Below are 27,464 nucleotides of genomic sequence, written 5' to 3' on the forward strand. Positions count from 1 at the left end.
ATGTGTAAGTAAACAAACAATATGTGTACAATTTACAGCACAAAATGAAGCTTTAAATAAGAATTATACAAAAATAAAAGAAAATTATTGAAAAAAATTAATCCAAGAATTAAAAATGTACCAAAGGCTAATGGAATAAATACATTATTCAAAATTACACAGCAAGTATTTTAAGTGTAAATATTGCAGACCTTGGGGTTAATTTAATCGTAGCATGATTAAAATGTGATTAATTGTTGTTTAACTGGTGTCAATTTGTTTGTTTCTGTTTTCAGGATTATGTCAAAAGAATTTAACGGGTTTGGACTAAATTTAAACCGTCAATCACAGAAGATTCCATTATTGAATAAATTAAAAAAATTGAATAAATAAATAATTAAATCCAAAAAACCCAAACTCATCATTGGTCAAATAAAAAAATCAAATCATGAATTCATACCTCGGTTTGTAATTGACTGATCTTTATGAAAATTGACTCAGTTCTGTTGGGTTGGCTTCTTAAATACTCCACCAAATTTCATTCAGATCGGACTAAGATTGTGCGTTTTATCGCAATATTTTTAAAAAATGATGGTGCCCATACATTGGGACCTACAGTATGGTTATTAATAGGGATGTACTTTTCTTATAATCCATTAAAACAGAAATGGGCAACTGTTATCACAGTGGGGCCACAAAAATGTGATGTCTGATTCAAGGGCCACATAATCAACGTTGATGTCTGCATTTAGTTGGTTAGTTAACACAGGGTTTTATATACATTATTTTCTGTCGATTTGTGCATTTTTATTGTTCTGGATGTTTTTTTGTGTATCTAAATTACAATTTGTGTTTTTGTTGTCATTTTGTATGCATTTTTGGTATTCTTCTGTCATGTTTAGTTATTGTCTTGTGTTTTTTTGTTTTTACTTTGTATTTACAGCCAATTAGTTTTTTCTTTATATAAGTCCGTTTTTGTATTTTTCTGCCATTTCTAATGTTTTCTGTCTTGTTTTGAGTCATTTTGTGCATTTGTTCACAACATTTTTTGCAGATCTTTCATATATTTTTCTGTCATGTGTGATTTCTGAGTCTCGTCTGGGGGCCACATCAGTGTCTGCTTTAAAGTGTGAATAATCATGGAACCATGATCACACTCACTGATCCAGATGACGGTTCATATCTGACATAGAGGATGTTCGGCGCTGTCTGAGTGCTCTTGGTTCTGCGTCCACAGGAATGTTTATGTTGTTGTGGTTCCCCTGCGGAGAGCCCACGGCGTCATCAGACACCCTAAGAGCCCAGATGAAATGGACCTAGAGGAGGTAAGAGCACTCATAATTTAACTCTTTAATCACGTTATAGTCTCTAATCCATCCTCTACTGTTTTCATTCAATGAAGTCCATTCATAGATGGTTAAATGATTCATGGCGTGCTCTCTCTCTTCCACGCCCGGTGCTGGTAGTTGTTAAAGGACATTAGTCAGAGGCAGCGGAACTCACGACAGCAGAAGCAGGTGGACCTCCGACGCGCCTACATCACCGCCCGGTTCACACCTGCCACCCTGCCGGCGTTTTTCACCCTGGGGGATCAGCTGGACTACGGTGGCTTTGAAAACCGAGCTCTGGAGCCGGGCCAGGAGTACATCTTCTTCATCCTGACAGAGCTCAACTCCACCACTGGGGTATGAAAGCCAATCGTTTTCTGACCGTGAGCTCATTCCAAGCTGCCCGTGTTGTTGTCCCACAGGCGCTCCATGTACTTTGTAATGAGTGTTTCCTCTCGCTGCACAGACGAGCACATTCCCATCAGTCACACATGGAAACTGCTAATAAACACACAACGCCTTCTTTTATACACATTTAAACTGGAACAGACCATGTGACCACCATACTGTGGGTCTGTATATCAGATGTTTTGAAATACATTTCAAATTATTTTACAAGTTACATAAAGTGTCGAATACGACAAAAGTTCAATAAGAAATTTAAGTACGGCAGTAGATTAGGACCACTGGAAAAAAATTCTATATTTTTTCATTATTATTAATGTTCTGAGAAAAACTTGAGATTAAAGTCTGAATTATTAGTTTAAAATCAGAATTATTAGTTTAAAGTCAGAATTATGACTTTTTTTCCCTAGAATTCAGATTTTAATCAGAGAATTATGACTTTATTTTCAGAATTATGAATTTAATCTCAGAAATATGATTTTAATAACATAATTTTGACTTTTTATTCCTCAGAATTATTAAAGTCAGAATTCTGACTGAATAATGTCAGAATTATTAGTTTAAAGTCAGAATTATGACTTTATTCTCTGAAATATGAATTTAGTCTCAGAATTCTGAGGAATAAAAAGTCATTAGTTATTAAAGTCATTCATAATTTCTGAGAATAAATGTCATAAATCTCAGATTAAAATCTGAATTCAAGGGGGAAAAAAGTCATAATTATGTTATTAAAGTCAGAATTCTGAGAAAAAATGTCAGAATTTTTACTTTAAAGTCAAAATATTGGACTTTCTTCCAGTGACTACAAGTGTGCCACAGATTGTATGTGAGCAATAAATAATATATACAGTATGTAAGGCACAGACAATTTAATATTTAAGCAATAAATGACAGATTATCACTCCCTGTTAGATCTTTGTCAAAATTCCTTGATTTATGACTAATTTTAGTGTAACTTTCAAAAAAAATTTTGATGGATTGTTGGTGAGAAATTGCAGAATTTTAGAAAAATGTGAGGATTCTTTTCAAAATTTTAGATTAAAAATGAATGCGAGCCCCTGCAGATATTGTTGAGTTTCATTAATATTGTGAATTTAGAGGGGTTGAGATATCTACGACTGATTTATTTAATAAAATACACTATGATTCATGTTTTCGCTCTCATTTTTACTTTCTCTTTCGGGCCCAAATGGATACTCTAAATGGCCGGATTCTGCCCCCGGGCCTTGGATTTTGACACATTTTAAATAGTAATAATGAAACATATGCATATATAAAATCTGTCAACTGCAGCTTTGGTCATTAACGCATGTTAGCTGAGTTTTATGAGATTCAGTGAAAACACAAATACTACAGGTGAATTTTCTGCCTCAGTAGTGATGTCATCGTGTGTTTCTTCACAGAGGATGTACGTGGCCAGCCCGTACACTGACCCAGTGATCGCTCCAGATTCAGACCCACAACCTTTTGATGCAGGTGATGGTTTGATATGGGTGGTCGGCCCCGTCCTGGCAGTGGTTTTCATCATCTGTATCGTTATTGCTATCCTTCTTTACAAAAAGTGAGTGGAAATAACTAACTGAAACTTTAAAACAGAGGTACGCAACTATTATCACATCAGGGCCACAAACATGTGTGTGTTTGATCAGAGGGTCACATGATCAACATTCATGTCAGCATTAGAATAATGAGTGATCTGAGCATTAATACAGGAAAGATGTTGTGTGTTTTTCTGTCATTCTGTGTATGTTTGTTGTTGTCTTGCTCATGAGGTATTTTGTACATTTCTGCACTCCTTTTGTGTATTTTCCTGTAAAATATAGGTCTTTTGAGTCATTTTGTATGTGTGCAGTAATTTTTTGTGTATTTCTGTTGCTGTTTTGCTCGTTTGTTAGTACTGTGGGTTTGCTTTGAGTAATTTTTTGTGTATTTCTTGTCTTTTTGTGTACTTTTGTTGTCATTTTCTGTACTTTTGTATATTTTTCTGAGTATATTTGTGTATTATTTTTGTTGTTTTGTTCATTTTTGTAGTAGTTTTGTGTGTTTTTATCTTGTCTTTAACTGTATTTTCCTGCAATGTTATAATTATTTGTATTTTTTTAATGTATTCTTGCTCTTGTTTTGTGTATTTTTTCTGTCATTTTGTACATTTACTTTGGAGGCTGCATTAAAATAGAGCCAGGGTAACAGAGAGTGGGATTAAATCCTGATTCTTTCTGCTTTTACACATTTTGTAGAAGTGTTAAGTTTGGTAATTAATAATGATGTCATCTATCTATTTAATATGAACCAGTTTGTTCTTCTTTTAGTCCAAAGGCCAATAAATTCAATGCAGGTTTTAGGTTGGAAAACAAACAATTTTAACATTAATGTGCACAAGTTTGCACTTCCAGTTATAAATTAAACAAAGTATGGAAGGCATCAACAATATCAAAGCAATAATTGACAGATACTTACATGTCCTTTGATTTTTTTTTACCAATTTTTATTTAATTTGTGGAGATTTTGTGGAATAATTTGAGGAAAAAATGAAGGATTTCGGAAAAATGTACAGTTCTTTCAACAACTACCAAATCATTTACAAATTTAGAGACTTTTCCATTTACAATTTGTAAATTGGTAATTTAAACAAATTTAAACATTCATGTTCTCCTGCGGGCCGAATCGGATGCTCTGAAGGCCTGGATTTGGGCCCTGAACTTTGAGTTTGACACGTACTATATACAATGTGTTAATCTATAATTTTTTCTAAAGTTATGAAATAATCACACGTTTTTTTAATTTAAAAATAAATTATTCAGTCGTCGGCTTAAAAACCCTCCTTATTTTCTGATAAATAATTATAGGTAAAGACTGTTCTGCACCTAAAATCATTGATAAAATCACTCCAATACATAATTAGGTTTTTTAGGGTGTTTTAATTATGTATTTATTTTTATTTTTTATTCATTCGTAGAATATTCTTATGTTTAAGTATATTGAGTGTTTTTTTTTTTTTTTCACTTTCAAAATATGTTGTTTTTCAGTCTTTATTTGTTTATTTATTTGTTTGTTAATATCACTCCATCATGTTTTTCTTCTTCTTATTGATCCTTGATCAAGTCTTTTTTCTAACACGCTACTCAACCAAATATGCAATAAAAGTATGTATTCAATATCAGTATCGTATCGGAAGTGAAAAACCAGTGAATAACGACTGGCTGATCAATAAATATAGATGTCCTTCCTAAAAAAGAATCTATTTTTATTGTTGAAACTGCAGTTATTATTACATTACATTTTAAAATCTAGAAATGAAATGTTATTTATGCAGCTCTTAGTGTCCGTGCAGTGATGAAGAGGAGGATGTGAACATCTGTTCTCTACATAAAGTCTGTGTATTTCTCGCTAATTCTCTGTTAATCACACAGGAAACAGAAATATTATATTATTATTATATAACAGAAAGTTATGGCCTCTAAAGATTTATGCTCCACATTAAGTTGCTGTTCTATACAGTATATAGCCTCATGCTGTTTTTGTTTTTAATTTTTGGACCACAATTATGATCAGTCTTAGAAATATTCGCAGCTGGAACTAAAATCAAACTCTGTGCATTTCACCATGAAATCTATTCAACAGTCTTTCTTTTCTTTTGTCCGACACTGACTTTACGTTGTTTATTTCACTGCTCAGTCTAACAATATCTGCTGCAAGCTTTTTGAATAACAATGAAAAATATTGATTTTTAATTTTTTGCCTCTGACAATCTACCCGTTTCCTTCCCCCCCTTTTTTTTCCTCCTTCTCCTAATTATTCCTTCACGCTGCTCGTGTTTGACTGAAAGCAGCAAACCTGACAGGTAAGATTAAAATCATGTCAAAGTCCTTCAGTTTATTTTAACCCGCTTTTACATGATAGCAAACACTGTACGAGGATCTGTTCACGCTGTTTGCTCACACGGGGTAGCCGAGATAATTATTATTTATTTTGCACAATTACAGAATAATACACATTATCACATAAAAGATGGATAAACGGTGCAGGAAATGGCAGAAAATTGATTTAAAGCCTTTATCAAATTAGTAATCAGTAAAACACAACAGAACTTATTAAAAAAAAAGACATATATATACAGTATGTACCAAAGATAACCTAAGAAACGTGTCAAACTCAAGGCCCGGGGCCAAATCGTGCACTTTGTAGCATCTAATTTGGCCCGTAGGAAAAAATAAAAATGACAAATGAAGCATTAATCAATGTGTAAATTACCAAATAATTCACATGAAACTCACCAATATTGGCATATATCACATTATGGCACACAATTTTAATCGCAAACTGTTGAAAGAACTCAACATTTTTCCAAAATACTGCAATTTATATATTATATTTCTAAATCACTCATTTTACTTGTACTTAAGTACGTTGTAAAATAAGTAATTAGTTACCGTATTTTTCGGACTATAAGGCGAACTTAAAATCCTTTAATTTTCTCAAAAATCGACAGTGCGCCTTATAATCAGGTGAGCCTTATGTATGATATTAACTACTGTGCTTCAACATACTGAACTGAAAAAGTGAGTGTATTGTTCTGTATTAAACCTGAAGAATGTTGAGAGTTATTGTTAATGAGTTGAATAAAGTTTGACTTATCTGATTTTTATTTTGCTTAATGCGTCTTAATAATAATAATAATAATAATAATAATAATAATAATAATAACAAACCTGTGCACCTTATAGTCCGGTGCGCCTTATGTATGAAAATAGACCCAGCAGACCCATTCATTGATAGTGCGCCTTACAGTATAATCCGGTGCGCCTTATAGTCCGAAAACTACACCCAACCGTTACTGAGTAAAATATTATTTTTTTGTTTTAAAATTATTAAAGCTGATATCCAGATTTTCTGAAAAATCTATGTTTATGTATCATTGTTTTGAAATGCCAAAAAAATACCAAACTATTATTTTTCTATGGTCATTCATATATATTAATGTATATAAGCCCCGCCTTCCTCCTATAGACCCCTATACAAATGTAAAAAGCGGTGATCGTCCAGCCAATGGGCTTCGACTTCCTGTAGCGGAAACTGTCAATCAAAGTGAATGTGCGTGTGTAAACTGTGCACGGAAGCAAACAGATAAATATGATTTTGGCTCTTACCTCAGAAACGTCCATTATCAAAATAATAATAATGACCCATAAACCTATATCAATGCGACCCGATGCGCATGCACAAAAGTAGAGGCGTGGCTTCTGGTAGATTGGCAGAGGCAGGGGGAGGAAGTGGAGTGGTTTAGGGCGGGACATGGACACGTTTCTCAGAAACTCAGAAATTAAACATAACGCACCGCACCAAAACAGACACAAAACGTTCATAAATGTAGCTATATTTAATGCATTGGTTTTATTTTATAATAATTATAGAATTGTACATTTTGACAAACCATTTATTTTATACAGACGCCTTTATTGATAATAAATTTAGTTCCATTTGTGAAAGATTTGGTGTCTTCCTTTTTAAGTTTATACATGAGATGTTTACTGTATGTAAGGAAAGATTTATGACCAACAATAAATGTGTGACTTACTTGTAATCATAATAATATAATAAGACATTTTATTTTGAGGCGCTTTTGTAGAAACTCTAAGACACAGAAATATAAATCAGAAAAAAGAAAATGGATGTTAAATGTTAAAAGCTGAAGTGATGTTAAAAATAAGAGTCAGTGTAGTTATGGATGTGTTTTAGGAAGGAGCTCCAGAGGGCGGAGCAACAGAGAAAGCTCTATTTTTGTCCTTGAGTAGTCTTTACACCTCTGCTTTTGTGTGTGTGTGTGTGTGTGTGTGTGTGTGAACAGTAAACGCAAAGACTCTGAACCTGGAACCAAAAGTCTTCTGAGCAACGCTGAGATGATGGCCCACCACCCTACGGACCCCGTGGAGATGAGACGCATTAACTTCCAGACTCCTGGTATCAAACTACGTATACCTACTCACACAGCACCCAAATAACACACTTTGTGTCTGCATGATGTAAAAAAAAAATCTACTTTCGTTGGCTCGTCGTCGGGAGATGAAATATTCATGCGGCTAATTTTATCCTCGGTGAAAATTATGCAGACGAGATTGTGTAAGTTCTGTGAACGCCGACCAGCCTGTACCTGGCAGCTCACGGTGGTTATTTCAGATCCAAATGGCCCCTGCCCAGGTAATACAGTGCATGCTTAGTCATTTGTGAGTCACAACAGTGTGACAGAATCCCATCATCTCCGTACGCCCACATCCCACATGCCAAGCCGTGGATAGATGCCCCAAAACAAGAGAGAAACCAAAGATCAGAAAGGGTGTGTTGTGGGTTAACAGTGATCATTTGTAAAGGATTTTTCCTTTGCTTTGTTCTCACCAGCGTTCCCAGCTCAAACCCCACTTTCAAGTAAATACATGGATTTTTCCGTTCTGCACCCCCTACTGAGGTAGAGATCTAACGACTCAGACGTTTCACTTCTTCTTCCACTGAACAGCAGAACAGTAATATTATAGTTTAATAAAACCATAAAGGCTGCATTCATACATAGGATGCTTTTTCTTCTGAGTCAGAATCTGAGATTAAAGTCAGAATTCTGATTGTTTTTCTTTTCATTTTTTTTATCACAACATTAATAATAATAATTTTTTGGGGTTTTTTTCCGGTGATCCTAACCCTCTTTCATACAATTGGAAAAAAAATGTTAGAATTTTAATATTATCGTGCCCTAGTTTACACTTCCACCTATAAATGATAAATACAGCATGTACAGTATGTAAGGCACCAACAATATCCAGGCAATAAATGACAGATTATCAGTCCCAGCAGGATCTTTGCAGAAAATGTTTTGTGCAATTTAGAGGAATTTTGTTGGATTGTTTGTGAGAAACTGCAGAATTTTAGAAAAACTGAGTTATTTTCACAATTAGAGATTAAAAATGACTTATATACTTAAATAATATCTGCCAGGCCATAAAGCAGAGATGGGCAACTTTTATCAAAGCGTGGGCCACATTATCAGCATTCATGTCATCGTTTAGGCATATAATTATTTATATTTATATTGTACATATATACGCAGCCATGTTATTTATGTTCCACTTATTTATTTTCATAGTGTGCGACTCCTTTTCCCCTTCCTCTTTTTTTTCTTTTATTTTTTTAATTTAATTTCACGAGCAACAAAAACAACAACAAGCAGAAGATTTGTTTTCTTCTGCTGTCGTACAAACCAAATGTCCCCACTGTGGGGATCATATCTTAACATCATATTTAATTACATTTAATTTAAATCATTTTTTTAATTTCATCCTATTTTAATTAAAATAGTGACCAATCTGAACGATTATATTGGTAATCTTTGTTTTTTGTGTGGTTTTGTGTACATTTATACATATTTTTTATTGTTGTTTTGTGTGTTTTTTGAGTCATTTTTGTTGTTATTATTATGTGTATTTTTGTTATTATTAAGTGTACTTTTGCTGTTTTTTTGTCTTTTATTTTCTTTCTTTTTTTTGTCATTTTGTGTTTGTTTTAGGGGACACGCAAAGTTAGACAGTTAGACATGAGGCCCCCGGCCCACCATTTGCCCATGTCTGCCATAAAGGGTCAATTCAAACAGAGTATTTTTATTTTTTAATCAGTAAATGAAGGTTCGTCATCTTTTATTCTCCTAAAATGAAGGTTTTCAGCTCTTTTCTTTCATCAAAAGCTTATTTTCCTCCTCAGTAGCTGCTGTGAAGCTTCCCTCCTCGCCCACTTTTCCTTCTTTTCAGACAAATGTGCTTTTCGCTGCTGCAGAAAAAAAAACTTGTTTCCAACAAAACACGGGGATGTGAACCAAGGTCGATTTGGTCGTGACAGGAAGACCTTGTCATAATTCCATGTGTGGGCAGAGAAAGAGAATCTAAAAACATCATTTTCGCTCTACAAATGGCTGAAAGATTAACTAAACCTTGAGGTTTTTGCTGACGTGCGTCGAGGCTGGAAATGAAAAAAAAAAAGTCTTGATTGTGGGCGGGGCTCCTGGAGCATTTAAGACACGCCCAGTCTATCCTCTAAAACACACTTTTTTGACTTGCGAGCGACTTCTACAATAATTAGCTCTTTGCGATCTACTGTGGTGGGGGAGTTATAATTGTAAATAATTTAATTATTATTATTTATTATTATTAAATTATTATTTTTTAAAAAAAAGAAGCTGTTTTGGGGTTTTAAATGTTTTTACTCGGGCTGTCAAATATTAAAAAAACAACTAATTAATCCATAATTTTCTGTAATTAATTGTGATTAATTGCATTTTTCTACATAAGACTGAAGCTTGTAATATATATTGTTTATTTATGGAAATAATGTAGAATTAATACACAGAAAGTATAATAGTATTAACATTATTCAATAATTATTCATTATTTGCATAATATTAAAATACAATAATAATGAAAAACTGAGTTAGATTGAAAATATGTTTTAAAAACGTAAATACAATCTAGAAAAACATTTTGAAAATATAGTTCGTAAAATATACAAAAATGTAGCCTTTCCATTTCTGAACAGATTTGTGCGCTAGCGCCCCCTCCTGTTGAGGTCAGAAACTAAATTGTTCGGTTTCATTCCTGGAAAACGTGACTGTGTCGTTCTCATTCATTTCTGAAGTCTTGCGCTTGTGATCACAAGCGCGATCGACACAAAATACCTCTGCGATCGAGCGGTAGATCGCCAACAATCTATGCTACGCTAACTAGCGACTCAATACTCACTAAAGCTCTCTATCCACTGTTCTAACCTACTCGCCACAGATTGCAGAGTCAACATGTGCTAGTTTCTATAAAAGGGGCGGGGCTAACACACTTTTCCGACTCACAAGCTACTTCTTTCTACCTCGGGCAGCTCTTTGCAATCTAATGTGTTGGGGAGTTATAATTGTAAATAAATCGATTTTAATACTTACGCTATTAGTTATTTGATAATTATTCAATATTTACATAATATTAAAATACAACTAGGCAAGACCTGTATTTTCGCAAGGCAAATACGTATTTGGCAATCGAAAATTTTAAAAATTGGCAAAAATGACAACCTGTATCTGGATTTGTTGACAAGTTTTTTTTTTACTATTTAAATTGAAAGTAATATTGCAAGAAAAACAGAAGACTGACCTTGACCTTAAATACGACCTTGAGGGAGGGTCAAGGTCACACATTGAAAGTAAATGTTGTTCAATGGTACCAGTCTGAGCACTGGATCTCAATTTGTGGCCAAGTTATAGAGAAAAAAGTGTTTGTTGTTGTGACGATGTGTTCTATAAAACAACTAGGGTGAGTTAGTTCTTCGCTGATGTTTTGCATTTTAGAATTATTGTCTGATTATTGGCAGGCGAAAGAATGACTTTCAGGTGTTGAATAGGTCAATTTGCTCATTGTTTTTTTTGTTGCCATTGCCTTGTGGCCACTTTTATTGTGCGTAACTAATTTGTTAAATATTCTTTGACCAAATTCAGTTAAAACTCCTTTTATCGCTAACATTCTGTGTTGCATAGCTTCTTTTATTGAATAAAAAATGACAAACTCCTTATAAATGTAATAGTATTTAAATAAAAAATTCCACATATCAATCCCACGCCCCCTTAGCACCGGGAGAGGAAGAATCCTGGCGCCGTGCCGGATGCTCGCGAGCCCTGTAGACGTATGTCAGTCAGGTGTTTTGCTCTGAGATGATACGTCACGGAACAAACGACTTTAGTTTTCTCTGATGAGCCGTTAAGCAACTTTTTAAAGTGAAAGTTTCCATCTAATATTTCGTCTCCCATCATCGCACGGTATTCGGCTGCACACTCCAAAAAAAAACTGTTTTAATTGCATAATTTTTTCTTAACAACTTCATATTTGAATTTAATTGAGTAAATGAACGCGTTTACTTTAACAGCACTAGTTTTTACACTCCATCATTGTGATTGTAATTCAACAAACACTGACTATACATCTTCACTCCCGTGTTATTATGGATTGTTCTGATTGTTGTGTTACTTTGATTTATCATTGCAAATGTTCGCCTCCTGAATGGAGAATTCGTCGCTCCGGCGGATCCTTCCTCACTCTCGCTGTGACGGGCAACGTCAGTAGGAGGCATAGGTTGCTTCCTTCGTGTAAGAGCGTGTCTCGCGCTTCCTAATTAGCGTTCTTCTGCCTGCGTTTGTTTTCCTCCAAGCCGCTGCCTCAGTCTGTGATCACGGTAGAAAGCAATTTATCAAAGAAAAACAATTTATAAACAACCCAGACTCGCCTCGCCTTTGTCCTCTCGCATACGGATCAATTGGAAATGTTCCGTCTCCGTGCGTTCTTTTAATCATACGTGATGTTGTCTGATGGTGTAATTAGTCACATTTGCATTTGCATGTGACTGATGATGACCTGGCTGACTCAGTGAACCTTTATTGTAATGGTAGGAATGATGAGCCACCCTCCCATCCCCATCAGCGAGCTGGCTGAACACATCGAGCTGCTGAAAGCCAACGACAACCTGAGACTCTCTCAGGAGTACGAGGTGAGCAAAATGACTTTATCATCGCACATTAAATACACAGATAACATCCTGATTCCTTGGTGATGTTTAGTCTGTTAAGCTTTCAACTTCATAAAAGTGAACGCTCTTGTTTATCTGTGCACAGACTGTATTGTCATAATTTATTCAGCAGTGTTTCCGTCGCTGTAATTCATCTACATCTCTAAGCACTCTGTTTCCATTATCCTCAAAAGCACGCCGCTAAATATGCTATAATGTACACGATTGCTCGACTCTTTCCAGTCAATCGACCCCAGTCAGCAGTTCACCTGGGAACACTCCAACCTGGAAGTTAACAAGCCCAAGAACCGCTACGCTAACGTCATAGCGTACGACCACACCAGAGTCATCCTGGCCCCCATTGAAGGTAACAATGAGATCAAGAGAATATGGTAGAACTTTATCTGTAGTTTTATGCATAAAGGCTGATATTATGTTGTCATTATCACTACAGTGTTACTACAGTATCACTACAGTATCAGACACCGTGTAGAATCTGTTATTAGGTCAGTGGTGCCCAACATGTGGCTTTGTTTGTCTTGATTCTCATTATTATTCCCCCAGAAAACCATAAAAGGGGAAAACTTTAACCCCATTTTATTTATTTCCTTTGTCCAATTTTTGCCCTTTCTTGAATTATTTTGGCCACTTTTCATCTAAATAAGCTATAAATATCAATAAATACCACTTATTTCCTTTTCCCTACATTTGACCTCTTTTTGTTCCACATTTTTGCCCTTCTTCATTTGTTCACATTTTGCTAATTTAAGATTACTGTACATACCACCTGGTTTTTCTTTATTTGCCCATTTTCTGGCCACTCTTGACTACTTTTGGCGCATTTTAATCAGTCGTCACTCTTTTCTTGCAACGTTTTTGCCACTTTTGGACCATTTTTGGGCAGATATTTAGAATATCTGCCTCCACTCGCTCTTCGAAAAAAAAACGTAGCGAACCGGTATGCCCAGTATGCCAGTCCACCCGTCCTAACCCTAAGCCTTCGTTACCCTAACCCTCTACCTAACCCAGGGGGTTCAAATGCTTTTTAGTTCAAGGGCCAAACATGGAGCAGTAAGATCACAAGTGGGCGGCAGGTTTTAGGCAAGAAAACAATCAATTTCTACATTAATGTGCCCAAGTTTGCGCTTCCAGTTATAAATTAGACAAAGTATGGAAGACATCAACATTATCTAAGCAATAAGTGACAAATACTTAAATGTCCTTTGATTTATTTATTTTTTTGACCAATTTTTAATTTATTTGGGGAGATTTTGTGAAATAATTTGAGAAAAATTGCAGGAGTTCTTTCAACAACAATTTACAACTGAATTATTTGGTAATTTAGAGAATGATTCATGTTTCATCATTTTCACCTTCTCCAGCTGAACGAATCAGATGCTCTGAAGGGCCGGATTTGCCCCCTGGGCCTTGAGTTTGACACATGTGAACTAATCTAAAAAATGCCAACATAGCTCCAAAGGTGTCATAATTTAGTGAACGACACTTAATGACGGCCTTCGTGACACCTTATTTATGCTAATGACAGGTATCAGGTCATAATAATGACAGCGTGATGTCTGCCTTTATTATGTATAAAACTTCAAAGTGTAACCGAGAATGTTGAGGTGTTTCTAATGAGGGGGAAATGTAGCCACTGCGGGGTCTGTGTGCATCGAGCTGAGACTGAAGGAGTGCATTCATGTGAAGCTAGCTGTCCTCCACCAACGGGTTTGATCTGCAGCTCATGAATCCACGACGACACGGGCTTGTTTGGTTGTTACTGTTGTGTTTGAGTCGTTTAGAGGCCAATGTTGCTGCCAAAAACAAACCCCTTTTTTTATTTGATCTCGGATCATTTGATGTGATACAGCAGAGTTAATTCATTGAGTTACTTGGGAAGGGTTCAGTTGACTTACAGTGTCTCTTCTGCAGGTATTCTGGGGAGCGACTACATTAATGCCAACTACATTGATGGCTACAGGAAGCAGAATGCTTACATTGCCACACAGGGGCCGCTGGCAGAAACATTCGGGGACTTCTGGAGGATGGTTTGGGAGCAGCGGGCCGCCTCTGTCGTCATGATGACCCGGCTAGAGGAGAAGTCAAGGGTAGGTACCGGCAATCACTGCTGTCCTCAGAAGTAGTTACTAGTCATCTAAACCACTTTTTGATGGTCTTGTTTTGAATCTAGATTAGTTTTACTTGGTCTTGTCTTGGCCAGACTCTGGATTTTTGATCAAGAACTGATCTGCTATTCTGAAACTTCATTAATGTGATAATAAGAAAGAAGAAGCACCTGGAACTGTTCCTGATTAATTAATGTTGTAATTTGACTTAGAATATTTAGTGTTCGCTCACTGATTAGAAATCTTTTCCAGTGCCTAATGTGTCCGACACCTGCAAAAACTGGCATGAGTCCATGTTTTCTCTCGTCAGAAATACCTCCGAACATTTCCTTTAGGCCTCAATCACCTGGAAAATTATGTGGTTTTTGCAATAATTTAGTTAGAACAAATTTGTCAAGATTTGAGATTTCTCTGCATGTTGTGCTTTATAAGCAGAGACGGAAATGCTCAAACGTGGACACAGGGTTTATTGTCAAAGGTTGCAACAGACAGTTTTGGTTTCAGACGACTTCCTATTGTCTGTCAAATGTACTAATTAAATTAAAGAGAAAATGCTCTAACTGATAAACCTGGTCATGGTTTTTACAATGTAATTTAATGGTTTTTTCTTTGTCTTGACTCGATCCTGACTCCCTACAAACACTACAAACTCAATGAGTATATACTGTTTACTATATATTATAAGTATGATTAGGATGATGAGAGTACCCACTGAAGTATACGTCCAAGTTTCCCAAGATGCATTTGGAACCTACGACGACAAAAACTGGAAGCACACTGAGGCTAAATGTCTACGTTGAAAGTTCTGAAAGCATTTTAAATGAGAAAGTGACCAAGTAGAAAATCAACATGTGCTCATTTCATCCATAAAACTTGCTTATACACATTTCATTCCGACATTTTGGTGATTCCGAAGATTCCATATTGCCTGCAGTTTATTACTGACAAAACTTTCAGGTAACTTCAAAACAACAGCCCTATTTACAAAAGCGTTAAAAAACTAATGGAAGACAAGAAGAGATGCTTTTATTTTGAAAACAGGATATTTGATTTTTACGCTAATGCCAGTCCCAGGACGATTTTACGTTCCGCTCGCAATGCATCATGGGACGGTTGAATATGACTAGTGTGCCCACCGTGCATACTTAAAAAATGTCCCGATATAATATACATGTTTCTCGCATACTCAATCTTTTCATCAGAATCAGAATCAACTTTATTGACCAAGAGTGTATGAATACACACGAGGAATTTGTCCTGGTGACCTGTGCTCTCTCAGATAGTGTAACATTAAATAATAACAATCAACTAGAATAAAGAAAAATAAATAAAAAAAGAAGTATAAATATAAATATAAGAGTAGTTAGACTAATATGTGCAAACTAAATAAAATAACAAGATAATAATAATAATAATAGACTAATACATACTTTTTCATACTATCTAATGTGAACGCACGACATACTCATTTTGTCGTCAAACTTAGTACGAGTAGTATGTTAGTATGACTTCGAACACGGTCTTGGTCTCGGTGTATTCTGTTCTCGGGCAAGTCTTGGTCTCGGATGGTGCGTTCTTGAGTACATCACGAGTAGTAACGATGGGCTTGTGTTCGTTCTTTTACTCCTAGATTAAGTGTGACCAGTACTGGCCCAGTCGTGGCACAGACACATACGGGATGATCCAGGTCACGTTACTGGACACCATGGAGTTGGCTACTTTCTGTGTTCGCACATTCTCGCTGCATAAGGTAATATTTTCACTCCTTTTTCTCATTCACGCTTAATTTAAATACACATTAGCCTGAAATAACTTCTACAGTATCTCTTAGGTTTACAGTTTGCAAGTAGGAACAGGAATAATAAGTGACATTATGCATGTGCATGTGGGAACAAAGGATCTTAGATTTGTCTGAGGTTTCATCAAGTGTTCACTCCAGGCTTTCCTTTGTAGACGCTAAGATGTGATCAGTCGGAGGCTGAGGAGTTTCTTATTGTGCTGGGCTAATCTAGAACTGCCAGACGGACTTGTCTCTGTGGCCTACTTTCAAACACAGAATCTAGGCCAACCGTAACTTCTCCGTGAAGAGCCAGCTTTGAATTTCTATTGATATGTTGTAAAAAAAAAAAAAAAAAAAGGAAAGTTAGAGGAAGCATCGAACGGCAAGAGTGATGCTTAAGATTTCAATCCTCTTTCCTTTGCATTTCTTTTTCTTTCTCTATCAGAGAAGTTACAGATTTTAAAAACTTGAGAATATCCATTAAGCTGAAGATTGTTTTAAATGGATGGAATGCAGTCACTGCTTCCATCTGAAGGATTGTGGATTCTTCAGATGGTTCAGTGATGCAACAAGAGTGAAGCTGCTATTACTCCAGTGACTCTAAATAATGAAACGTGTTTTTACTGCCTGCTCCTCGTCTCAGAGTGGAAGCAGCGAGCGGAGAGAGGTGCGTCAGTTCCAGTTCACCGCCTGGCCCGATCACGGCGTGCCGGAGTATCCCACCCCCTTCCTCAACTTCCTCCGCAGGGTCAAAGCTTGCAACCCGCCTGATGCTGGACCCATCATTGCTCACTGCAGGTGAGTAGTACGCCATAATTAAACCAAATGTACTGTTTGTGTGGATAGATTGACTTAGAAATAATAGGATACAGAATGCAGTGATTACTCAAGAAGAAACAGATTTTGTTATATTTTGAAGATGATCCCATCACTCTTTTTACACACATAATGACGTATATTTACCATTATTTTTGCCTGTCTGAATGGCCAGATCGCATTCTATCCGACCTTTACATCATCAAAATGCGATAATGTCATAATCCTTCATCCCAGAAGGAACAGTGGGGGAGTGGGGAAACCGGGGTCGCATTCCGTTCATACTCCAAACTGATATAAGCATTTATTAATGTGTGATATTTATGAGCGCACAAAAAATATATTTTTTCAAATTGAGCATTAGGACCTGCAGTGTGAACGTAGCCATACTTTAAGCTTCACAGATGAATAAATCCAAAATATTTCTTCCGCAAAACGGCAGAATTTACTCACAAACAAATGTTGGAGGTTAAAATTGCCGCTCGAAAGATTGTGTTTGGCTTTGTTGACAAACGGTCATGTGACTTGAACTTCAGAATATCAAAACAAATCAATCAAATCAATCTTTATTTATAAAAATTGCTTTTCATACAATAAAATGCAGCTCAATGTGCTTTTACAAAGATCAAAATAAGTAAAACATCAACCCCGTACACAGACACACAGGTTAATAGTGTCGCACATTGCATTGTGGGATTGGGAATCCCGTAGAAGAATGCAAAGATGGCGCTAAAGCGTGAAAGTTTCATGACAGATTTGGCCAGGAATGGCCAAACACAGAGGATGTAAAATCTATTAGTTTTTTAAATGAAATGCCTCTCGTTATCACGGAAATGCTACGATACAAGGTTAGGCTGCGATGTTCAAAGTTACATTTCTGATGTTTGAGAGATTTCTTTGCCAGACGAGGAAGACAGTGATTCACGAGATGCCATTTTTGTTCTGGTTTGTTTATGGCGTTTCCCGTGACATGTTGTCACCCTGTGAAACGTCAAAGACATTATTGGCTATCGCACATGCTGCCTGTTACAGTCGCTCCTCCTTTTTTTCCTTATTTTCCAACTTTAACGTGTTTTAACTAGATTGGACCTGTCTACTTCACTTTTGTTTGATAGTGGACACCCAATTTTTTGTGTAGTTTTACTTAATTACGTACGTTTTCTTTTTCTTTGATCAGTGTTTCTTGTAATCTGTAATATTTCTTGAGCCTCTGTTAGAAAATAATTTTCCCCCGGCATAATTAAAGTATTTCTGATTCTGATTGCATTTCGGTTGTATTAGCGTGTTTTCGTAGAAAACCACAAAATCAACATCCGCAATTGTTTTGGCACAAATTTTCACCTTTAATATCAGAAATGTGTTGGGAACTCACTTTGACAGTTTTAAAAAAAAAGTTTGGTATTGTCGCCGGCAGCAGCTTTAAAGAACCAAAATTAAGATCAGAATGGATAACTTTGTATATTCCTCCTGAAATGTATCTTTAACTCATATTTCTTACTGAATTATTAGTGCCGGCGTGGGTCGTACCGGCTGCTTCATAGTCATCGATGCCATGCTGGAGCGCATTCGACACGAGCACACGGTGGACATCTACGGCCACGTGACGCTGATGCGCTCGCAGAGGAACTACATGGTGCAGACGGAGGACCAGTACAGCTTCATCCACGAGGCCCTACTGGAGGCTGTGGCCTGCGGCAACACCGAGGTGGCCGCCAGAAGTCTTTACTCCTACATGCAGAAGCTGTCTAAGATAGAGACAGGAGAACATGTCACCGGCATGGAGCTGGAGTTCAAGGTAAGAGAGAAGGACTTTGGTTTTATGGAACATCTAAACCAGTGTGTTGAACTTATTTTAGTACAGGAGCCAAATACGGACCAGTTTAATCTCAAATGGGCTGCAGATTTTACACGAAAAAACCAGCAATTTCAACATAATGTACCTTTGTTTGCACTCAGGCCTATAATTGATATAGAAAGTATGTAAGGAACCTACATATTCAAGCAATAAGTTACAGATTTTTCTTTAAATTTCTTCAATTTTGTACCAATTTTTTAAATTTAATCTGGGTCAATAATTTGAAGGAAATTGCAAGATTTTGGAAAGATTTTAGAGTTCTTCCAACAATTTAAGATTAAATGTAACTGCCATCATGTGATAGTTTGTGTCATTAGAGGGACTGACATCTACAAATGAATTATTTGGTCATTTACACAATAATTCATTTTTACTTTCAACTGGGGGTCGAATCAAATGCTCTAAAGGGCCGGATTTGGCCCTCGGGCCTTGGCTTTGACATATGTGATCTAAACTAATATGATGATGGTCGATTAATCACGCCATCAAGCCAGGATTTATCTTATTCGATCTCTTGGTTATTGAAAACTTGGAAGGGTTGGACAATTATGTCAAGAAAATGGGCGGGGCTAGACACGCCCAGTCTATACTATAAAATCTCCAAAAAACATGCTATGCTATGCTATGCTATGCTATGCTATGCTATGCTATGCTATGCTATGCTATGCTATGCTATGCTATGCTAACTAGCTTCTCATTTTTCACTATAGCGCTCTATTCACAATTCTCTCAATCCAACCTACTCACCAAACATTGCAGTCAACAGGTGCTAGTTTTTATAGAAGGGGCGGAGCCAACAGGGCTGGTTTGTGATGTCAGAAGCCACCTAAATGTCACAAACCACTATTCTCAGCCAATAACAAAATGTCATTGTAATAGCCTGGTTTGAACCAGTAGAGGGCAGTCACTCTTACATTTTTACAACTAAATATGACGAGCATCTTTCCAACACAATACTTTATACCAAATACATTTGTTTTCAGCAGAAAAAGGTTTAGTTATTCTTTAAATAAAAAATAAAAAAATAAAACAACTAAATAGTAGTAATAATAGTTATTTATGTGGCGTCATTGACATACTGTAAATATCACTGCCATTTTACCATTTTTCTGTTCAACAACAATCTATCGTAAATAGCTATTTTTTTAGCAAAACAACTATAAATAGTTAAATCAATTAGCAAAGCACAGGTACAGAAACCTATGAGGGATTTCAACCTACTAAGGTAGGTTACGATAGACAATCGCAAGTTAATTATTGGCGATTATGACTCTATTCTTAATTGTTTCTATTTTTAAAATCAGACGAGTCATCCTAATTTAGATATTTTAATTAGATTATAAAATATTAAAAGTGCTGTGAGGTGTTACTTAAAAAAAAAGTCAAATATTTCAGATGCTGACTGGTGTTAAATGGAAGATCAATAATCGAAAATCTAATCAATAATTGTTAATAATCGAAATATTGCTTTTCTTTTATTGTATAGTGCATATTGCCTGCTGACTTTCTTATTATTTTTGTTATTTTTAACCTTATTAAAAGCCTCCTGTAGACAGATGTTGTAAATTAGCACTTAAAACAATACATCTGGGTAACTAATGTAAATGTGATGTTAACATCAAATAAACTCATTTAAAAAATTAACTGTAAAACAATTGGTTTGTAATTGACGAGAATAAACTCCAGCCTACGACCGACTTAGCTTTGCATGATTTTAATCATTAACGTTGCTGTGCTACATGTGCATTCTCCTCTCTCGTTAGCGCCTGGCTAACACCAAAGCCCACACGTCCCGGTTCGTCACAGCCAACCTGCCTTGCAACAAATTCAAGAACCGACTGGTCAACATAATGCCTTACGAAACCACCCGCGTGTGCCTCCAGCCTATCCGGGGCCTGGAGGGCTCTGATTACATCAACTCCAGCTACATAGATGGATACAGGTACGAGAGCGCTAATGCGACCTGACCCGTTGTCTTCTGATGATGACTGTGTGAGTGAATGCATCGGATGGGCTTTAAACCACCTGTCACTTCCTGTCAGTTCTGTCATTTGTGCCGTACACGTTTTCTTCTATTTGTCCCACTGTGTGGCATTTACATCGACCCCTGGAAGGAGGGCAAACGCCAAACACATTCTGATGACTCAGACTCAGAGTCGTGCAAAACACGTTTTGACTGGTCCTCATCATGCCTGGAGCTCAACCCACTTTCTTCTTCTTTACTTTTTTTTTTTTGAGTAACATGCTTTTCAGATGAAAGAATCTCAAACTCCGCCTATGTATGTGGCTGAATAATGTGTGTGTGTGTGTGTGTGTGTGTGTGTGTGTGTGTGTGTGTGTGTGTGTGTGTAGGCAGCAAAGAGGCTACATTGCCACCCAGGGTCCACTGGCTGAGACTACAGAGGACTTCTGGAGGATGTTGTGGGAACATAACTCCACCATAGTCGTCATGCTGACTAAGCTGAGAGAAATGGGCCGAGTAAGGACAGATATAAAACATTACAGTTTGTGTTTAGAAGTATTCCTGTGTAACACATTCCCTGTCGTGTGTGTGTGTTTAGGAGAAGTGTCACCAGTATTGGCCCGCCGAGCGCTCCGCCAGGTACCAGTACTTCGTGGTGGACCCAATGGCCGAGTACAACATGCCTCAGTACATCCTGCGGGAGTTCAAAGTCACAGATGCCAGGGTGGGTCAACTACTGGGTTTCAGTTTTCTTCTTCTTTCTTTCCCTGCTGGATTTTCTTTTTCCAACAAATGTGGAACATCTCGCTCCGCTACGGAAAACCATAATTCCAACAAAAAACTTTCACATAATAATTCTTTTTGTCTTAATTTTCAATAACATGTTATGGTTTCATTATGATCTCATGACATAGTTTGACTGTCAACTGCCAGTCTTCGTCAGAGGCGTCTGCTGATTGCTTTGATGTTTCCTTTGAAGTTTCCCTGACTTGTGCGTAGTATTTCCAGCAAGATAAATTTTGTCTTGTTTTTAATAATATGTTATGGTTTAATTTATTCAGTCAACTCCTTTTTCAGGAAATGTACTTTGATCTCCTGACATAGTTTGACTGTCAACTGCCAGTCCTCGTCAGAGGAGTCTGCTGATTGCTTTGATGTTTCCTTTGAGGTTCCCTTGACTTGCACATAGTCATTCCAGCAAGATTGTATTTGTCTTCTCTTTCAATTTCAGAGGCATCTGCTGATCACTTTGATGTTTACTTTGAAGTTTGGAGTTGTCTGAATAAATGAAAAGTTAACATATTATTCAAAAAGACGACAAAATGAACTTACTGGAATTATTACGCAGAAGTCAAAGCGATCAGCAGACACCTCTGAAGAAGACTGGCAGTTGAAACAAGTAAGGAGATCAAAACTAAATTTCAGTGAAAAAAATTATATCAGTGATAAACTAAACTCTACTAGTGCTCAATTCTGGATTACTAGTGCACTAGTACACTTTACTAGTAAAGTAAAACATGCACTAGTAAGCATTATGTGCCAAAAAGGGGCGTAGAACAGCTAATTCATGCTTTCCATTGGCTTTTAAATTTTTTTACAACTAATCAGGGAGTTGGATTGGGTTATAACCCCTCCCACTGTTATCCAGGAAGTTTACTATTATTACAGTCATCTTAAAGATGTAATTCCTTGTTCTAATTAGAAATAAAATGGGTTAAAAGCGACCAAAGATGGTGGAAAAAGGTGGTGAAATGGAATTTTAACCACAGAAATGGGGTAAAAGTTGCAAATTTAAAGTGGTAAAAGGGGTTTGAAGTGTCAATATTGTAACAATTAGTTTAAACTGGCAAATAATAGACATGACAAATTGTGACTGTGGTTAAATTGGTAAAAATAAGCAAAAAATATGGTGAAAAGAGGTTAAAAGTGACATTAATGGGTCAACATATGTGACATTAGGTGGAAAAGTGGTGGAAAGGGTTTATAAGTGCTGAACATGTTAAGGAGAAGTGGCAGAAATTGGAGTAATGTCGCAAAATTTCATTAAAAGGAGCAAAAATATGGCAAGAAAAAGTGATAAAAATAGGTTAAATTTAGCAAGTTTGGTGAAGTTGCCGAAAATTGGTAAAAATAAGCCAAAATGGGCTCAAATAGTTCAAAAAATATTGTTTGTTGCATCTGGAACCCTCCCTCAGGTTGAGAACCCCTGCACTAGTAAAGCTAAACTGACAACATGCAATCCAAATGTGACTGCGTAGGTCACGCACACATACATGTCAGTCATAGATAACTCCAAGCCTGTCCTGGCACTGACGCCACACGGACAGATGCTCTATTGATTTCTATCGGAGGCGAGTCGGGGAGTAGAAGAGAAAAGATGTAATTGCCTCCTGAGTGGCTGACAATAGCAGACTCACTGACGTTACAGCTTTAAGTTAACCACAGCCAATGATTCGGGCTCAGATAACAGTAATCATTAGGAGTAAGAGGGGATATTACCTGCACGCTTTATTTTTTTCACTCAATACAGAAAGTGGGATTTCGGTAAAAAGACAATCACTTTTGCATAAACTGCCTACTCGGTATTTCAATATGAGCATTAAGCAAAACTGACTTTTAAATGAGCTAAGTAGTAATATGTTAAGGTTTCATTTATTCAGACAACTGTTCCTTAGGAAATCCACTTTGATCTCCTGTAACGGTTTGACTGTCGGCTGCCAGTCTGCATCAGAGGCGTCTGCTGATCGCTTTCAAGTTTCCTTGACTTGCGCGTAGTAATTCCAGCAAAATTATTTTTGTTTTCTTATTTAATAATATGTTATGGTTTCATTTATTCAGACAACTGTTCCTTTGGAAATCCACTTTGATCTTCCAACATGATTCGACTGTCAATTGGCAGTCTTCATCAAAGGCGTCTGCTGATTGTTTTGAAGTTTCCTTGACTTGCGCGTAGTAATTCCAGCATGATTCTTTTTGTATTTTTTTTCAATAATAAGTTAAGGTTTCATTTATTTATAAAAAAAAATTTTCAGGAAATTTACTGTGATCTCATGACATAGTTTGACTGTCAGCTGCCAGTCTTCGTCAGAGGCGTCTGCTGATCGCTTTGATGTTTCTTTTGAAGTTTCCTTGACTTGCACGTAGTAATTCCAGCAAGATTAATTTTGTCTTGTTTTTCAAAGGCGTCTGCTGATTGCTTTGATGATACCTTTGAAGTTTGAATTTCCTGAAGAACAGTTTTCTGAATAAATGAAACCTTAACATATTATTTAAAAAGAAGACCTAAAGAATCTTGCTTGAATTACTATACGGAAGGACACTTAAAAAAAACATCAAAGCGATCAGCAGACGCCTCTGACAAAGACTGGCAGTTGATAGTCAAAACACGTTAAAGTGGATTACCAAAGGAACAGTTGTCTAAATAATGTAAACCTTTACATATGATTGAAAAAGAAGACAAAAATAATCTTGCTGGAAGTAAGTAAATATAACTCAATAGACTTTTATGAAGCATTATTATTCCCTCTCCCAGGACGGCCAGTCTCGTACAGTGCGCCAGTTCCAGTTCACAGACTGGCCTGAGCAAGGCGTGCCCAAATCTGGAGAGGGATTCATAGACTTCATCGGCCAAGTGCACAAAACCAAGGAGCAGTTCGGCCAAGACGGACCAATCAGCGTTCACTGCAGGTGCGTCGCTTACTAGATATTTTCAAAGACAATTCACCGTAGCAACATAAGGAGAGCAGCTGTGACACTGTGCTGCTGTAAAACGCTTTGTGCTGCAGCGCTGGCGTGGGGCGGACAGGCGTCTTCATCACTCTGAGCATCGTGCTGGAGAGGATGCGCTACGAAGGAGCCGTGGACATCTTCCAAACTGTCAAAATGCTGCGGACGCAGAGACCAGCCATGGTGCAGACTGAGGTACACACACAGCAGTGCAGAAAGCATGTGTTTATTATGGAGTTTTCAAAAAGTAAACATATACTGTATAAATGCACACTAAAGCTGGACCAAAATACTCTTCAAAACAAAATGCTCAGATTTACTTTAGGAATTTTGTCGAATGAAAAACAAACTTAAAACCAATTCCGACGACTAAATTAATATTAAATTATGTTTTTGTCTGAAGACTAGAATTCAAACTAAATACATGTTTTAACAAATTAGGATTAATATTACTGTTGACCTTTTATCAAAATCTCACTTACATAATAAACCGAATAAATGGTATATGTGAAATAAACTCTGCGGCCACATGGAGGCGCACTGTTACCATTCCTAACGAGGGTCCGATACTCTACCAGCATATTCCTACTTGTACTCATTAAAGTTCCCGATACCAGTAACCGATACCCATTGCATCCAAAGGCAAAATTTTTGTTGTATATTTTGGGACTGGCCACAAGGAGGAGCTATTTTTACAAAAAAAAGGCTTTAAAAAAGTATCTATTATATAAACATTTGTTGTAAAAAGCAAAGAATAAAATAAAATGTCTTCCAATTCATTGCATTTTGCTTAATAAATAGTATTGGTACTCAGGATCGGCAAGTTTCGATATTGTATCGTTTTGGGGAGTGGTATCAGTGATTTTTTTTTTATTCCTAACATTCTAATTCAAACTACATGAACATTTTGTAAAACCTTTTGGTTCTATAATAAAATCAAATATAACAATTTTTACACAATATAAAAATATTATAAATAATTAAAAAAAGATAAAATATTAATTCAAATATTCAAATATATTCTCAGATTTCAACTTGATTCATATTAGAGATGTATTCTACAGTGATTTTTTTTAATAAATAAAATAAAACATAATCTTTATACATTATTAAAAAATACTATGTTTAAAAAAATATAAAATATTTATAAAAATGATTGTAAATTCACAGTTTTGACCTTGGTTCTTAGGAGAATATAGCAAAAATATTTAATTTTTTAATTAGCAAATATTGCTTATATGATTCAAATTTAGGAAAAATAAAATCATTTGACATTTTACTAATTCATTTTAAAGCCATTCGAGTTAAAAGTTGCCTCAGATAATTTTACAGTCACAATTTTGCTGAAACCATAATTGCTAAAACCGTCAATTGGAATAAAATAAAATAAAACATACTTTTATTATACATTCTTAGTTTTGAGCTTAGTTCTCAGGTAAATCACTTGTCGTGTATGATTGATATTAAATTAAAAAAAAAATCATTTTTACATTTCATTGATTTATTTTTTCATTTGATTCTAAGCTATTCAAACTGAATTCTGCAGTTGGTTTGAAAAGCTGCTTTATAAATGTAGTTTTGGTGAATATTTGCTCTTTTTCTTTCTTTCTTTTTTCAAAGCCATGTTGTTGTGTGTTTTATTCCAGGATGAATACCAGTTTTGCTACCAGGCGGCTCTGGAGTACTTGGGTAGCTTTGACCACTATGCAACGTAAAGAGAGGACACACCCACCCATCATCCACACTATAAAAAAATATAAAAAATCACAACAAGACGAGAAATTCAAATTGTACACTGACAAGGACAAACCCAACAACAACAACAACAAGTATCAGCCACTGGAGCGTGCACAGACTCTCCGTTTGTAACCCGTATACTTACCTCAGTGTTCCAGTGTGAAGGACATATAATACATGTGTGTCGTGGTCCAGCTTTTTCTCCAATACGAAAACCGTCAAGTACGAAAAATGGCTTCTTCTGAACAGGATTTATGATACTCTTAATGTGTATAAATGAGAAAAAAAAAATAATGTCAAGTCAAAGAGCCTGGATATCTGCTGCACCCTACACGGGCTTTTTAATCCTCCACTTTGTATCTAATAGTTTGGTGTACGAAACGGAGGTGATCGACCGATGGCGGTGGACGTTCCTGAGTTTCCGTGAGACTATATTTCAAAGGCGTGTGACTACAGTTACGCCTCAGAGTCAGCACAAGCCTACAGTACGGACCCAGTGCCAAGAGAAACCCATGGACACGTGGCCTCGCAGACCCCTCACCCCATTGTGTTCTAACCAGTAACCGCCCACTATATCTGGTATACTGGGCCCCAGATTCCTCACTGAAGAAACGCTTGCTTGCTATTATTGGCTGTAGCCTTTGTTTATTGCAGGGGTGTCAAACCCACGTTGGTTCAGGGGCCAAATTTTGACCACTTTGATCTCAAGTGAGCCGCAGATTTTAGGCAGAAAAAATAAGGGTAACACTTGAAGTTTTATACATAAAGCTGTTATAAGTGTCGTTCCCTAAATTATGACACCTTTGGAGCTATGTTGGCATTTTTTGGTTAGGGTATTCAAGGGTTAGGGTTAGAGGTTAGGGGTTAGGGTATTCAAGGGTTAGGGTTAGAGGTTAGGGTTAGGGGTTAGGGTATTCAAGGGTTAGGGTTAGAGGTTAGGGTTAGGGGTTAGGGTATTCAAGGGTTAAGGTTAGAGGTTATCAAAAGGTTAGAGTTAAGATTAGGGTAACGAAGGGTTAGGGTAATTAGGTAATGATTACAATTATGATTGGTCCCAACCCTTCTTTGATCTGAAGTAGAGCCGCTGATTTTAGGCAGAAAAAATACGTTATTTCAAAAATAACTGTTGCACTAGTGTACACTAACCCAATTTGGAGCTAAAAATGAAAAATTGCAG

At 36.5% G+C, this 27,464-nt stretch overlaps 1 protein-coding gene across 1 annotated transcript in view; it reads left to right on the forward strand.

The window, feature by feature from the left end:
- Nucleotides 1-27,047, forward strand: part of LOC114478848 (receptor-type tyrosine-protein phosphatase S-like) — a 123,924-nt gene extending 96,877 nt beyond the window's left edge. Inside the window, 17 exon segments of the mRNA XM_028472137.1 lie at nucleotides 1,217-1,304; nucleotides 1,446-1,664; nucleotides 3,116-3,273; nucleotides 5,542-5,553; nucleotides 7,558-7,670; nucleotides 12,169-12,266; nucleotides 12,528-12,651; nucleotides 14,217-14,392; nucleotides 16,041-16,160; nucleotides 16,834-16,988; nucleotides 18,516-18,801; nucleotides 20,625-20,803; nucleotides 21,214-21,340; nucleotides 21,423-21,548; nucleotides 24,357-24,511; nucleotides 24,610-24,745; nucleotides 26,197-27,047. Coding sequence (XP_028327938.1) covers nucleotides 1,217-1,304; nucleotides 1,446-1,664; nucleotides 3,116-3,273; nucleotides 5,542-5,553; nucleotides 7,558-7,670; nucleotides 12,169-12,266; nucleotides 12,528-12,651; nucleotides 14,217-14,392; nucleotides 16,041-16,160; nucleotides 16,834-16,988; nucleotides 18,516-18,801; nucleotides 20,625-20,803; nucleotides 21,214-21,340; nucleotides 21,423-21,548; nucleotides 24,357-24,511; nucleotides 24,610-24,745; nucleotides 26,197-26,265 — 2,341 coding nt within the window. The 3' untranslated portion in view covers nucleotides 26,266-27,047.
- Nucleotides 27,048-27,464: the final 417 nt, after the last annotated feature.

The sequence above is a fragment of the Gouania willdenowi genome, chromosome 17 (genome assembly GCF_900634775.1).
Source record: "Gouania willdenowi chromosome 17, fGouWil2.1, whole genome shotgun sequence".
NCBI classification, from domain to species: domain Eukaryota; kingdom Metazoa; phylum Chordata; class Actinopteri; order Blenniiformes; family Gobiesocidae; genus Gouania; species Gouania willdenowi.